The 13,531-nt window shown below is 48.5% G+C and overlaps 1 protein-coding gene across 9 annotated transcripts in view; it reads right to left on the reverse strand.

The window, feature by feature from the left end:
* The window catches only part of COL15A1 (collagen type XV alpha 1 chain), a 102,134-nt gene that overhangs the window by 16,005 nt on the left and 72,598 nt on the right, over window positions 1-13,531 (reverse strand). For 5 of the 9 annotated variants that reach the window (XM_027964396.2, XM_027964395.2, XM_060409269.1 and 2 more), the window contains exons 24-32: window positions 10,136-10,198; window positions 8,724-8,831; window positions 7,713-7,781; window positions 7,568-7,603; window positions 4,849-4,902; window positions 4,695-4,754; window positions 3,171-3,239; window positions 3,016-3,057; window positions 218-263 (exon numbers count right to left, since the gene is read on the reverse strand). In XM_027964396.2, coding sequence (XP_027820197.2) covers window positions 218-263; window positions 3,016-3,057; window positions 3,171-3,239; window positions 4,695-4,754; window positions 4,849-4,902; window positions 7,568-7,603; window positions 7,713-7,781; window positions 8,724-8,831; window positions 10,136-10,198 — 547 coding nt within the window. The remainder of the gene's footprint in view (window positions 1-217; window positions 264-3,015; window positions 3,058-3,170; window positions 3,240-4,694; window positions 4,755-4,848; window positions 4,903-7,567; window positions 7,604-7,712; window positions 7,782-8,723; window positions 8,832-10,135; window positions 10,199-13,531) is intronic. The other 4 variants (XM_060409271.1, XM_060409270.1, XM_060409273.1 and 1 more) reach the window with 1 other exon arrangement.

Genomic DNA, 13,531 nt, shown 5'->3' on the forward strand with positions numbered 1-13,531 from the left:
GTGCTGGCTACTAGCCAGGAGGCTCAGACAAGATGCATAAACTAGGCAGCTGGGTGACACAAGCAAACAGAGGTGCCCACGGTTCAACTACCACCCCTCCCACAGTGCAGTCAGACTTTTCAGAGCACCTAGTTTATGCCCAGAACTGGGCAAACAGAAACCACTTCTGCAGAGATAGGAGGGTCAGGAAACATTCCAGAGAAACAGGAGTGTGTACCATGAAAAGTGATGAGTTCTGAATTTCCAGAATATGTGGTACCAACCTAGAGAGAGAGAGAGAAAGCCAAGGTCATACACTGTAAACCCTGTTCTGGTTTTTGTATGCACAGGGAGCTAGTCCCCTGTCCCAGGGGCAAGGGCCAAGGTCATGGATTTAGGCCTGCCCTGGATATTGGAGCTCCCAAAAGCCCTGAGCTCCCCAGCGCCCCTCAATGCAAAGCATCTCAGGTCTTCAACTGGCAGGTGTAGGGGTCGGGGGTGGTGCATCGTGTAGCTGAGCCAAGGTGAGATCTATGGGCTGAAAAACTCTGCGAAGGGAAAGATAAGTCATGGCAATGTTGGTCTGGCCAACCATGAGCATTCTTGGCCTCCTTTCTGATCAGTTAGGACTGACTCATATGAGAGGTCAAGCGATGGTAAGTGATGTGCTCAAGTCATGAACCTGGGCCAGCCCTTAGATAGCTACTATGTGTAATCAAAGATGAGCACCCAGAACAGGAGTTGATGGTGGTAATTAATAAAGAGGTGTTATCATTAGATTGGGGAACTCCTCGACTTCCCATTAAGTGCCAGGGGTCTGGAGTCCAAGCTGTTCAAGATAATATTCCTTCTCAGTTCATCCCGTTTCCTGCATTTCTTTCTTTTTCTTTAATAACAGAGCTATCTGCCACCTTCCTTTTATAAGCCCACCTCCAGCTTTTTGCCAGTTAATATGTGAATCAAAATGATCCCTCTGATCCCAGATCCTCCCATACTTTTGGTTTGGAGGGTCACAAGCTGCTCAGGTGTCACCAAGAGAAGATATGGGAAAGGGACAGTAATCTTCCAGGAAAAACATTTCTAAGTTAAGGACAAAGGCAGTAGTGCCAAGCAGGTATCTGACAGCTGTGCTGATGAAGTTCCTCCACTCCAGGAGTGAGCTGTTAATTGTTACGGTATTAGAAAGGGGATGAAATGAGAAGAAGCCCGTGAAATGCTGGATGTGAGAGGAATCATTTCTTATTCAACTGTCTATTTTGAGAGCTGGTCAAGAAACCCACACTCAAGCCTGCATGGTGTCCAGCCAGGCAACATGAAATCAAAATCAAATGCTCTTAGCTCATCTCTGGCTTTTTTAAAGTAACATCATGAGCCCCAGTGGCCATGGTCATTGCAAAGGATCCTGGCATCAGTTCAGTTCAGTTCAGTTGCTCAGTCGTGTCCGACTCTTTGCGACCCCATGAATCGCAGCACGCCAGGCCTCCCTGTCCATCACCAACTCCCGGAGTTCACTCAGACTCGTGTCCATCAAGTCAGTGATGCCATCCAGCCATCTCATCCTCTGTCGTTCCCTTCTTCTCCTGCCCCCAATCCCTCCCAGCATCAGAGTCTTTTCAATGAGTCAACTCTTCGCATGAGGTGGCCAAAGTACTGGAGTTTCAGCTTCAGCATCATTCCTTCCAAAGAAATCCCAGGGCTGATCTCCTTCAGAATGGACTGGTTGGATCTCCTTGCAGTCCAAGGGACTCTCAAGAGCCTTCTCCAACAGCACAGTTCAAAAGCATCAATTCTTCGGCGCTCAGCCTTCTTCACAGTCCAACTCTCACATCCATAGGTCACAGCAATTGCAGTAGCATTATACAATACTCTTGAGTTTTCCAAGTTCTGTCCCACAGTCAGTCCATTTGAAGCCTGATATCATGTTTGTTGGGAGGGGCTTTAGGCACCAACTCATAGAGAGACCTTGCCTCTCTAGGCTATGATTCCATGTCTATGGTGGGAGGCAGCCATCTCTCAGATCACCTTACACAGGTAGGTCCCTATACAGGTGGGTCCATCCTCTGCCTTCAAGACCAGAGTTCCCAGGCCCTGGGTTGCAGAATTGATTGTTTCAAAGTTTAGACGTGGACAGATGTCTGAGCAAACACTCCGTCAAACTGTGTCATTTTAAAGCCCTTGACCCAAGTCTCATCACCACCCCTACAGACATCAATTAAGAACCCGCTTCAAAGAACCTTTCTAAATTGTAATTTGCAGGCTCCCGAGAACAGAGGCCACGCCTGTCTAGTTCACTGCTGCAGTTCTGGGGCCTCACGTGTACTTGGCATTCGTAAATCTTTGATAAATCCTTGCTGAGTGAACGATTACGTTCAGTGACTAATGCCTGTGCATGGGGAGAGGCCCACCCTCCCTGCGTTTCCCACAAAAACTAGATCCTCCTCACATGGGTGAGGCCTCAGGGACAGGGCACTGACCAGTGAGGTGAACAGGCATGTGCCTGACCCCTTGGGGTACCAAGGGGTGCCAGGGGACCTGAGTGATGGCCCAGATGTGTCCTTCCTGTGACCTTAGACAAGTTGGTGAGTTTGTCTGAGTCACAGCTTGTTTTGTCATTACAAAGGGGGAGAGGAAATCCCTCCTCTCGGTGCTGTGTACTGCGCAGAAACATGATAGTTAGGAAAGCATAGTTATAGATTTTAGCCTGAAGCTCCCAATGTGAAGATCACTAGTCAGAATTGCCTGTTTATTCTCCTCTGTTTTAAAGTATCTATTTCCCCCTCTTTTATACTGCTCCAAGCAGGAAGCTAACATGTCCATGTGAAGATAACAAAAGACACTGCCTTTTGGCTGCAAAGAACAATTGTCCACATGTGTGCCCTTAGAAGCCCTAATATGATTCAGAGCCACCTACTCACTTGAAGACATCAGAGAGAACACTGACAGAGTGGCTCAAAACAAAAACTAAAAACTTATCTTCTCTAAGTTGCTTTCTATGCCAAAGCCTGCTCTGTAAGGCCATGACTGTTCACTACTTACTGGTGTTTTGCAGTGTGGCCGGACTGGAATTGGGAAGACAGCCTGTTGGAAATGAGAATGAGAAGGGATTGAGGACACCCGACTCCAGCTTAGGCCAGTAGGGGACCATTTCCTGCTTTCCCAGGAGGTCTCTCTCCCTTCCCACCCCAACTTACTCCTTTGATGTTAATCACAGCTCCCGGTGGTCCTGGGGGGCCTGGAGGGCCAGGTAGGCCAGGTGGACCCTGAAGGGGGGCAAGAAAGGCCATTTCTGAGTTCGGGTTGTTGTAAGTACAGAGGCAGCTGCAAGGTACTTCCCCAGGGTTTGGAGACGAGGAAAGGAGGGTCTTCTAAAGCCGACTAACTCCTCCCACGGGTAGGCCAGCCTCTTCTGGAAGCATGTCTACCTCTGTGTCCTCACTGCATCTTCACAACAGCAGAGCAAGTATCGCTGCTGGTTTACAATTGGGGAAACAAGGGCCAGAGAGGGGAAGTGACCTGCTAAAGGCCACGCAGCAATTCACAGAAGAAGGGAGACTGGAAGCCAGATTCTGACCCCCAGAGCAGTGCTCAGCGGATACAGAGCCCACCACCTCTACCCACGTATCCCTCATATGGAGGGAGTGGTGGGGTGGGGCCTTGCTGGGATACTGTGCCTGAAAGGGCCCCTCATAAAGGTAACGATAAACATCAACTCCTGTTAGATGGCAGAGTCCATGGCAGAGCCAGGTCAGCCTGGCCATGACACCTTGCAATGTTTTCTCTGCCAATCCTGGAGCCCAAGCTGCACCTGAAGCAGACGTGGGGGAGGGGGAGGCTCTGACCGTAGGTGAGAGGCACCCGCTCATGCGGAGGCTCCACGTGATCACCAGACTGGCTGCTGTACCTGCAGCCCCAAGGGCTTGGTGGGTGAGTCAGTGCCCAGTGATTCAACACGACCTCATTTCTGCAATTCTGGGCATACAAAATTGGAGACCACTTCTGGAGACCAATTGGAGACCTCCTGGAGACCAGGAGGTGCAGACAGAATCAACAACATACTTCAAGCTGCACTTGTATGTAGCAAATGGGGGGCCTCCAGCGGGTGACTAACTTCTACAGGCCCCACTTTCCTCTTGTGTAAAACAAGGACTCCACAGAGTGTCTCTCAGGAGAGCTATTATCAACACTGAGATCTTGTCCTCAAAAGCACCAATAAACACTAGCTTCCTTATCGCAGATGCGGGACACTGTGGATGTTCCAGGGCCTGTCATCTTGTGAGGCTCTGCATACGCAGCTGACTGAGCTTCTGTGTTCTCTCAAGAATGCTCACCAGCCGCACCCCACCTACACCAGTGACCTGTGAAACCCCCAGGAATGTGTAATCCAGGAAAGACATGATATAACCCGAGTCAGAAGACCTGGGATTTGAAACCAGACTTCTTGAGGATTCCCAGATCATGTTCTCCCACCCTCCTCTGGGTCTGGACGAGGAAGCTTCTGCTCCACTAAGGTGGATTTGGTGCAGGACCTCCTGAGAATGAGCCTGAGGACAGGGCTGGGCTGCGGATCTTTGGAAGTGGCAGCAGAGGAAGAAGAACACTCCTGAGCATTCTGTCTGTTCACTTGGACCTGGCCCCCGACCAATCCTCCTCCTGACACTGGCCCTGGGGCCGTGTCCCTGGGTGTTGTGGGGCTGGGCCTCTGGTGTGGCACTCACCGGGATCATGACCCCTCGATCTCCTTTGGCGCCTTTGAGGCCATTCAGTCCTGGGCGACCCTGAAACCAATGAAAGAGGCCTTAGTAAACCCACAGGCCAGCCTGGCCCACATGTCCTTCTTCTACCTGCAGTCTGAGGAACTCAGATACCTACAGGTCGTCCAGGGAGGCCAAATTCTCCTTTGTGTCCTGGTGGTCCTTTGGGTCCCTGGAGGCAAAGTAAATGCCAGATTAGAAAGAGAAAAATACTGTATAATGTCACCTATATGTGGAATCTAAAAAAGCCAAAATAGTAAAAAAACAAAAACAAAAACAAAACAGTGTAAAAAGGCGGTTACAGGGCAGGAGGGTGGGGGAGCAGGAGAGGTCTGGCTTAAGTTACAAACGTGCAACGAGTACAGCTAGGTCCTGGAGAGCTAACAATGCACAGTGCAGGGAGTACAACATTGTATTATAATCCGCAGACTTGCTAAGAGTCTAGATCTTTATTCCAGCCACAAAAAGAAATGATAATTATGTGATGTGAGAGAGCTGCTATCTCTACAATGACGATCATATTACAATATATAAATGTATCAAATCACCATGCACACTTTAAATTACACAGTGCTGTAGGTCACCTATGTTTCAATTAAAAAAGAAACGAATAGAAACTAAAAGGCCAGGGAGATGGGAGGTGTCCAGCCTACCTTTGGGGGCAGTGGTGACAATGAACCGCTGCTAGGAGGATGGAGGACAAAAACCTACGAGGATCCACCTGCCTGGCTCCTTGGCTGCTGGTCTCTCTGAGTTCAGCTGGACCCACTTGCTCATCCCTCCTACAGGTTCTACCCCATCGCAGACACGGGACCCAACCCTCTCAGCCAGTCAGGAATAACAAGGAAACAAGAGGTCAGGAGCCCCAGGCCTCAGCTCTCAGGGAGTTGTGTGCTGGGCCAGCTCAGAACGTGGACCTTTGCCTTCAGTATTATGTCCCAGGGCTCTCCATATCCCCTGCTGGAATAATGCAGCCCAGACCCACTCCTCACATCAGCCCAGTCCAATAATATGCTCCAGGATATTTGGTTCCTGCCTTGCTCCCACCTGTCTCTAAGGACCAGAGTCTTGGCCTGGCATCCCAGTTCTCCAGACGAGCCCCGCCCATGGATCCCATTCCACTGCTGGCTTTCTGTGTCCCCTTGCTCCCAGAGACACTGCTCCTGCAGGAGCCTTCATGCCTTCCAGTGCCTGGGATGCATACAATCCATGATCTCCTCCTAGAACAAGCTCTATGTCCAATGGACACCTCTTTTTTTTGAAGCTACTTCTGCCCTGTCTCCCAGAGGAATGACTGGTTTAACCCTGGAACCTATCAAGCCACTTCTTTCTGCTCTAATAACATGTTCATCCATGCCCTGAAAAAATGGCAAATAGACTGTGTTGAGACAGGCTATGTATGCAAAGTTGTGTACGACTCTTTGCAACCCGATGGACTGTAGCCCACCAGGTTCCTCTGTCCATGGGATTCCCCAGGCAAGAATACTGGAGTGGGTTGCCAGAGGATCTTCCTGACCCAAGGATGGAATGCTATGTCTCTTGCATTGGCAGGCGGGTTCTTTACTACTAGCACCATTTGGGAAGCCCTAGTAAGAGATTAACCAGTAGTTGACACAAAACTCTCCCAGTCTGCCCTAGCCTGCAGCTAGGACCAAGGACGCCTCTCCAGGGCATCCATTCTGCCTGACTTAAGGGATAAACTTCCAGATATTCAAGCTGGATTTAGAAAAGGCAGAGGAACCACAGATCAAATTGCCAACATCCGCTGGATCATGGAAAAAGCAAGAGAGTTCCAGAAAAACATCTACTTCTGCTTTATTGACTATGCGAAAGCCTTTGACTGTGTGGATCACAACAAACTGTGGAAAATTCTGAAAGAGATGAGAATACCAGACTACCTTACCTGCCTCCTGAGAAATCTATATGCAAGTCAGGAAGCAACAGTTAGAACTGGACTTAGAACAAGAGACTGGTTCCAAATCAGGAAAGGAGTATGTCAAGGCTGTATATTGTCACCTTGCTTATTTAGCTTATATGCAGAATATATCATGTGAAATGATAGGCTGGATGAAGCACAAGCTGGAAGAGGAATTAAAGAACCTCTTGATAAAAATGAAAGAGGAGAATGAAAAAGTTGTCTTAAAACTCTAACATTCAGAAAACTAAGATCATGGCATCCTGTCCCATCACTTCATGGCAAATAGATGGGGAAACAATGGAAAAAGTGGCAGACTTTATTTTCTGAAAGCCAGAGAGAGAAGAGGACTTGTCTGAGGTCATATAGCAAATGAGCTGCAGATCTAAGACCAGAAGCCAAAAGGCCCAGGTTGCTAATCTATAGCTGGCAAGATCCATGGTAAAACTGTGGGGCTCACCACCACCTGCTTTTCCGCTTCCTTCTGGACACTCAGCTAGACCAAGGTCCCCCACCACCCACCCAACTGCCTCCTGCATCAGTGGAGGCCAGAGGTGGAACTCATCATCTTCCATGGTCTGTCCCCTCCCCAAGCTTGGCCTGCCAACTGGAAGATGCCAGTGTGAATCTGAATCCACCAGACAGTGAAGTCACAGGACATAAGCACCATGGGCTCCCACGTCACTGCTTGGAGGGGAGACACCCAACTGGCAACCACCACAGTGGATTTTGTAAAAGTCAGAACTAAGCCACGACTATGCTAAACCACTGAGATTTTATTTAATCACAGTCAGCCTACCCTTGATACATTAATACACACACACATTGCCATATCATTTTTATTTTCATAACTCAATTTAGTTGAGCCAAAGTACAATAAATGCTTCAAACCCCAGTTTAGGGGCAACATGCTCTGGCTTACCATTGGTCCTGGGGCTCCATGCTCTCCAGGTTCACCCTAAAACAGGGAGACAAAGACCTGTCACTCAGATGAACATGGTCAGCAGCAGAAACAAAGATGGGATTTGAAGCAGACATGTGCTTTTAGGGTCTGGTGGAATAATTACCTTTTGGCCCCTCAGCCTTTCCAGAGGAACATCCCCCGTCAGGATGGCACCTGGCTCTCCCTTCTCACCCTGTAATTCAAAGAACCTTTCGATGAAGCTGGGCCTCACCTTGCCACCTTATCCACAAGCTCACTGCCATTTCTTTGGCCTTGAAACCACCTCTCCAACCCCCCTGCCCTGACATGACCTCTCGCTGGAATATTGCACAGCCTCCTAAGGGGTTAAATATCGTCTACTCTGTTGCCTCCATGTACTCCAGTTACTGACTGAAAGCACAGGTTGGGGTCCTGCAAGCCCCTCCAAGGATCCTGCTGCTGCTTGCTCAGCATCCCCACCTTAATTCTCCAGGGACCTCAATCCTCAAGGTCCACCCCACCTCCGGCTGTATGCTCCCCACTAGAACCTCTGGCTCCTAACATTAATATATTTGGTGGCTTGTGTTCTCGCCTAAAATCCTTATTCTTGTTAAAACATCTAAAATTGGGAAAGCCATGAGAGCATGATCAGTGGGGGCTTCTCTCAACACAGGGGTCCTGAGTCTTGGAATTTTGCCTCCAAGCTCCAGGCTCCTGTACAAATACTCACCTGATCAGGCAAAGTTATCTCAGTTGCTGGGACGCAGGGGAGATGGGGAGACTGGTGGCTGGGACACAGAATCCTGCCCCCAATCCTGCACTCTGCAGGGCTACCTACCATCCCAGGAGGCTTTCAAGAAGATAAATGTCCAGAGAAAGGCCAGGGAGAGGAGCCATTCAAGGCTCTGGCTCCGAACTTCAATGCTGGCCCCTGAAGATCTGGGCTGGACCACGCGAAAGTTTCCCTTCAATAGGGCTGGAAGCAGCCAGGGCAGTGGCGCCAAAGCAATCTGAGCAGCCTCTCCTCTCTGTCCCCCACGCCCACACTTGATATTTGGATCTTACCACTCAACTGGTGAGGAAAAGCAGTCCTGAGCATGCCAGCAGCAAGAAGAAGCAAGCACAAACACATTAAAGGTAAAGCCAGAGAAAGTACGTTTGCCGCAGGAGTCAGAGCAGAGCTGTCTGGGTGTTCTTCCCAGTTTTCAGGGTGGCAGGCCACTGGGGCAAGGACGGCAAGCAGGTCCTTCTTGATCCACCTGACCTTGCCACATGGAAAACAGAGTGTTTAAGGCAAGAGCTGATCTGATTTGACCAGGCTTTTCGCAAGCCAGAGCTGCCCTGGCCCCACACCCTCTCTGCAGGCCCAAGGCAGCAAAAGGCACCCCAAGACAAGGTCTCATGTAGCGTTAAACTCAGACCGAGCACACTGAACCCTCCGCCCCCTGGACTGTGGTCCAACAGTACACTAGAAACTCTCTCCACTTCCTTGGGGCTAGTGTGAAATGGTTTGGGAAGGAAGGAAAGAGAGTAGCTAATGCTCCTTTCTCTTAGAGACGCACCAACCATCCCTGACATCCCAAGGCAGGCTCAGGGTTTCTCCTGCTGGCTTTGTACAGACCTCCATTATAGCAATAACCAGTCTCTCTGTGGCTCTCTGCATCTCTGTTCCTCACATCTTATCTCACCGCTCCTAGCGCCTAGCATAGGAACCTGGCTGGTACATCAGAGGGAATGGATGTAAGCAGGATGAGTATATAAATGGGTGGATGAACAAATGAATCCAATACAGAGTCACTGCAGTCTATTTATGAAAACGTTACTCTCCCCTTACCTATAAAAACCACCTGGGAAATCAATTCTAAGAGGCAAATGTGGAAGGGTACAAAGGTCATTTCAATGTCCTAGGAATCTCAGGAAGTGCTCTGCATGCTAAATATTTATTCCAAAACTTCTGGACCAAGACTGCTAACCAACTGCAGAATGCCCCAGCTTATAATAATCATAATCATTTAATAGCATAATAAGAATTTCTAAATGTTAGCATTCATTGCATTCATTACTCATACATCCTTTCATCCAGCAAATATTTTGAGTGCCATTCCTGTAAGAGGCATAGTGCTAAGTACTGGGGCCACAGAAAGGGGAGTGGATGTGCCTGCTCTCAGGGAGTGAACATTCTAATGTGAAAGCCGGGCGGGGGCAATTAGATGAAGCACAGAACTCGTGGGAGGGTTGGCTGAGTTCTCTTTCCAAGGATGATGAAAATCTATTTCTCCATGCACCGCACCTGCACCCTGAAGGAATCCTGAGATCATGAACGTGAACAGCTGGACTGCTGCAGGACACACTGTTTCTTCCAACATGATGAAAATGTTCTATAATTAGGTAGTGGTGGTGGCCACATGACCTTGCAACTATACTAAAACTCACCGAATTTCACAATTGAAAGGGGTGCATCTTATGGTACGTGAGTTATATCTCAAACTTTAAAAAAGTTAACAGCTACTTTCAACCCATTTGAAATATTTAGCAAATTCTCCCACCTACATACCTGGCCCTTCTTACCTGTTCTCCTTTTAGTCCTGGAAATCCAGGCACGCCAGTGTCACCTTTTGGACCTCTCGGGCCCTAGAAGGAGTTATGGGAGAGTATTTGGTTGTTTGTCACAATTAAAATGCTTTAACTAAAAAAAGGTTTCTTTCTTTTTCCCCCAAGAGTAAAGGAACTCAGAGTGCCAGTGGAAGTCACAGTTACAATGTTTTCCTAATTTTAAGTGGTCTGGAAATTGTGGTCTGGGGGCAGGAAGACAGCATTGAGTGTTAGGAGCCCTAGAGGCCCCATTCTCTTTGAACTATGGTTTCCTCCCATGGGCATCACGGAAATGGCCTTGCCTGCTGCCTCTGCTCCCCCATGGGCCCTTGGGGCTGTCCTGCAGCCCACTTCCCCCATCATCCATCCTCCATGATTCCCACCCCCTCCCTGGCTCCCCACTACCTAAGGAATGGGATCCAGGCACCCCAGTCTGACGCCCAAAGTGATCCCAGCTGCTCTCGGCACTTCACCCTCCACTCCTGTCACTCCACCAGGGGCGAGCCTGTCCCCTTAGCCTCTCTGCACCCACCTCTAACCCCCCACCACTGCCTCCACTATTCCCTCTGCAGAACCAAACTCTGCACATCCGGGCAGAGGTGACCTCTTCTCAACTCCAACAGACACTTAAGATCTGTGACAATGACTCACACAGCCAGACATCTGCCCCAAAAAAGGGTTTCAACACTTTTTATGTAATTTAGCTTTTCACAAGTCCCTTTCTTCTGGGTTAATGCAGTGGCCCTCAAATATTTGCTATTATTTTTTAGCAGTGAAACTCTTTTCATTCCTTTTTTCAAGTAAAGTCTTAAACAAAAGCCCAGTATATAAAATACATCAAATGGAGCCTTGTTGGTGCCCTGGATCCTGCTTATTTGGCCCCCTCCTTACTCTTCGAGTGGTCCCAAAGGCTCCTCTGAGAAGCCCAAGGCTCCCTCGGGAACACAGAACTAGTCATTCAGAGGCAAATGTGTCTGGAACGCGCTCTGGTTTTGGAGCAGCCAAGCTGGGCCTGGAGCTCAGCGGTCTCGCCTCCTCTTCCTAGCTGAGAGGCCTTCCCTGTGGCTGTCACCCTCTCCTGTTTTTTAATGTCAAGTTCTCCTGTATTTTTAGTGTCAGCAGAGCATCAGTTCAGTTCAGTTCAGTCGCTCAGTCGTGTCCGACTCTTTGCGACCCCATGAATCACAGCACGCCAGGCCTCCCTGTCCATCACCAACTCCCGGAGTTCACTCAGACTCACGTCCATCGAGTCCGTGATACCATCCAGCCATCTCATCCTCTGTCGTCCCCTTCTCCTCCTGCCCCCAATCCCTCCCAGAATCAGAGTCTTTTCCTATGAGTCAACTCTTCGCATGAGGTGGCCAAAGTACTGGAGTTTCAGCTTTAGCATCATTCCTTCCAAAGAAATCCCAGGGCTGATCTCTTTCAGAATGGACTGGCTGGATCTCCTTGCAGTCCAAGGGACTCTCAAGAGTCTTCTCCAACAGCACAGTTCAAAAGCATCAATTCTTCAGCGCTCAGCTTTCTTCACAGTCCAACTCTCACATCCATACATGACCACTGGAAAAACCATAGCCTTGACTAGATGGACCTTAGTCGGCAAAGTAATGTCTCTGCTTTTGAATATGCTATCTAGGTCGATCATAACCTTTCTTCCAAGGAGTAAGTGTCTTTTAATTTCATGGCTGCAGTTACCATCTGCAGTGATTTTGGAGTCCAAAAAAATAAAGTCTGACACTGTTTCCACTGTTTCCCCATCTATTTCCCATGAAGTGATGGGACCGGATGTCATGATCTTCGTTTTCTGAATGTTGAGCTTTAAGCCAACCTTTTCACTCTCCTCTTTCACTTTCATCAAGAGGCTTTTTAGTTCCTCTTCACTTTCTGCCATATGGGTGGTGTCATCTGCGTATCTGAGGTTATTGATATTTCTCCCGGCTATCTTGATTCCAGCTTCTGTTTCTTCCAGCCCAGCGTTTCTCATGATGTACTCTGCATAGAAGTTAAATAAGCAGGGTGACAATATACAGCCTTGATGTACTCCTTTTCCTATTTGGAACCAGTCTGTTGTTCCACGTCCAGTTCTAACTGTTGCTTCCTGCAGAGCATATGCTCCTTTAAAAAAATAGAAAACCCCAGAAAATATAAAAAAGTAGAAAAAGAAACCACTTGTAATTCTACCATCAATGACAAATTTCTGTTACATTTTTTGATAAATTTCCCTCACCTATCCTGGAAGCAGCACACACGCCACCAGTGGCATTTAGGCCTTTTCAGAACCGCACTGTACAGAGAAATGGTGCAGATTTCACTCTGGAGCCTTGGGCTTCAGAGCAGGCTCAAGCATTTACACTCAGCTGATCACATCCTACATGGAGATGCACTTTCACCTTCCATGGTGGAAGCCCCATAGCATGGTGCACAGACCGCTAATTACTGGACTTGCAGGCTCTGATTCCCCCCTTTCGGTCCCCCATCACCACCATCCTCTCTCTCTAGGAATTTTATCTACTCTGACTCTCAGTTCAGCTCAGTCGCTCAGTTGTGTCCGACTCTTTGCGACCCCATGTACCGCAGCACGCCAGGCCTCCCTGTCCATCACCAACTCCTGGAGTTTACCCAAACTCATGTCCATTGAGTCGGTGATGCCATCCAACTATCTCATCCTCTGTTGTCCCCTTCTCCTCCTGTCTTCAATCTTTCTCAGCATCAGGGTCTTTTCAAATGAGTCAGCTCTTTGCATCAGGTGGCTAAAGCTTTGGAGTTTCAGCTTCAACATCAGTCCTTCCAATGAACATCCAAGACTGATCTCCTTCAGAATGGACTGGTTGGATCTCCTTGCAGTCCAAGGGACTGTCAAGAGTCTTCTCCAACACCACAGTTCAAAAGCATCAATTCTTCGGTGCTCAACTTTCTTTATAGTCCAACTCTGACATCCATACATGACCACTGGAAAAACCATAGCCTTGACTAGACAGACCTTTGTTAATAAGGTAATGTCTCTGCTTTTTAATATGCTGTCTAGGTTGGTCATTACTTTCCTTCCAAGGAGTGAGTGTCTTTTAATTTCTTGGCTGTAATCACCATCTGCAGTGATTTGGGAGCCCAGAAAAATAGTCAGCCACTGTTTCCACTGTTTCCCCATCTATTTGCCACTCTGATGCTAGCTACCTGAAATGATTGACTGATCTACTCGCATTTATAGGAAGTCAACCGTGGGCTCCAACTCTGGCTCTGGCTGGCCCTAGGCTAGAGAGAGATGAACAAGACCCGGCCCTCTGCAAGCTGATCATGGTACAGTTGAGGAAAAAAGAATAGGGGCATAAGTAACTGTTATTCAAGGCAGAAAAGAGGTGAAAATAAAGCCATTTT

The sequence above is a fragment of the Ovis aries genome, chromosome 2, assembly GCF_016772045.2.
Source record: "Ovis aries strain OAR_USU_Benz2616 breed Rambouillet chromosome 2, ARS-UI_Ramb_v3.0, whole genome shotgun sequence".
Lineage (NCBI taxonomy): Eukaryota > Metazoa > Chordata > Mammalia > Artiodactyla > Bovidae > Ovis > Ovis aries.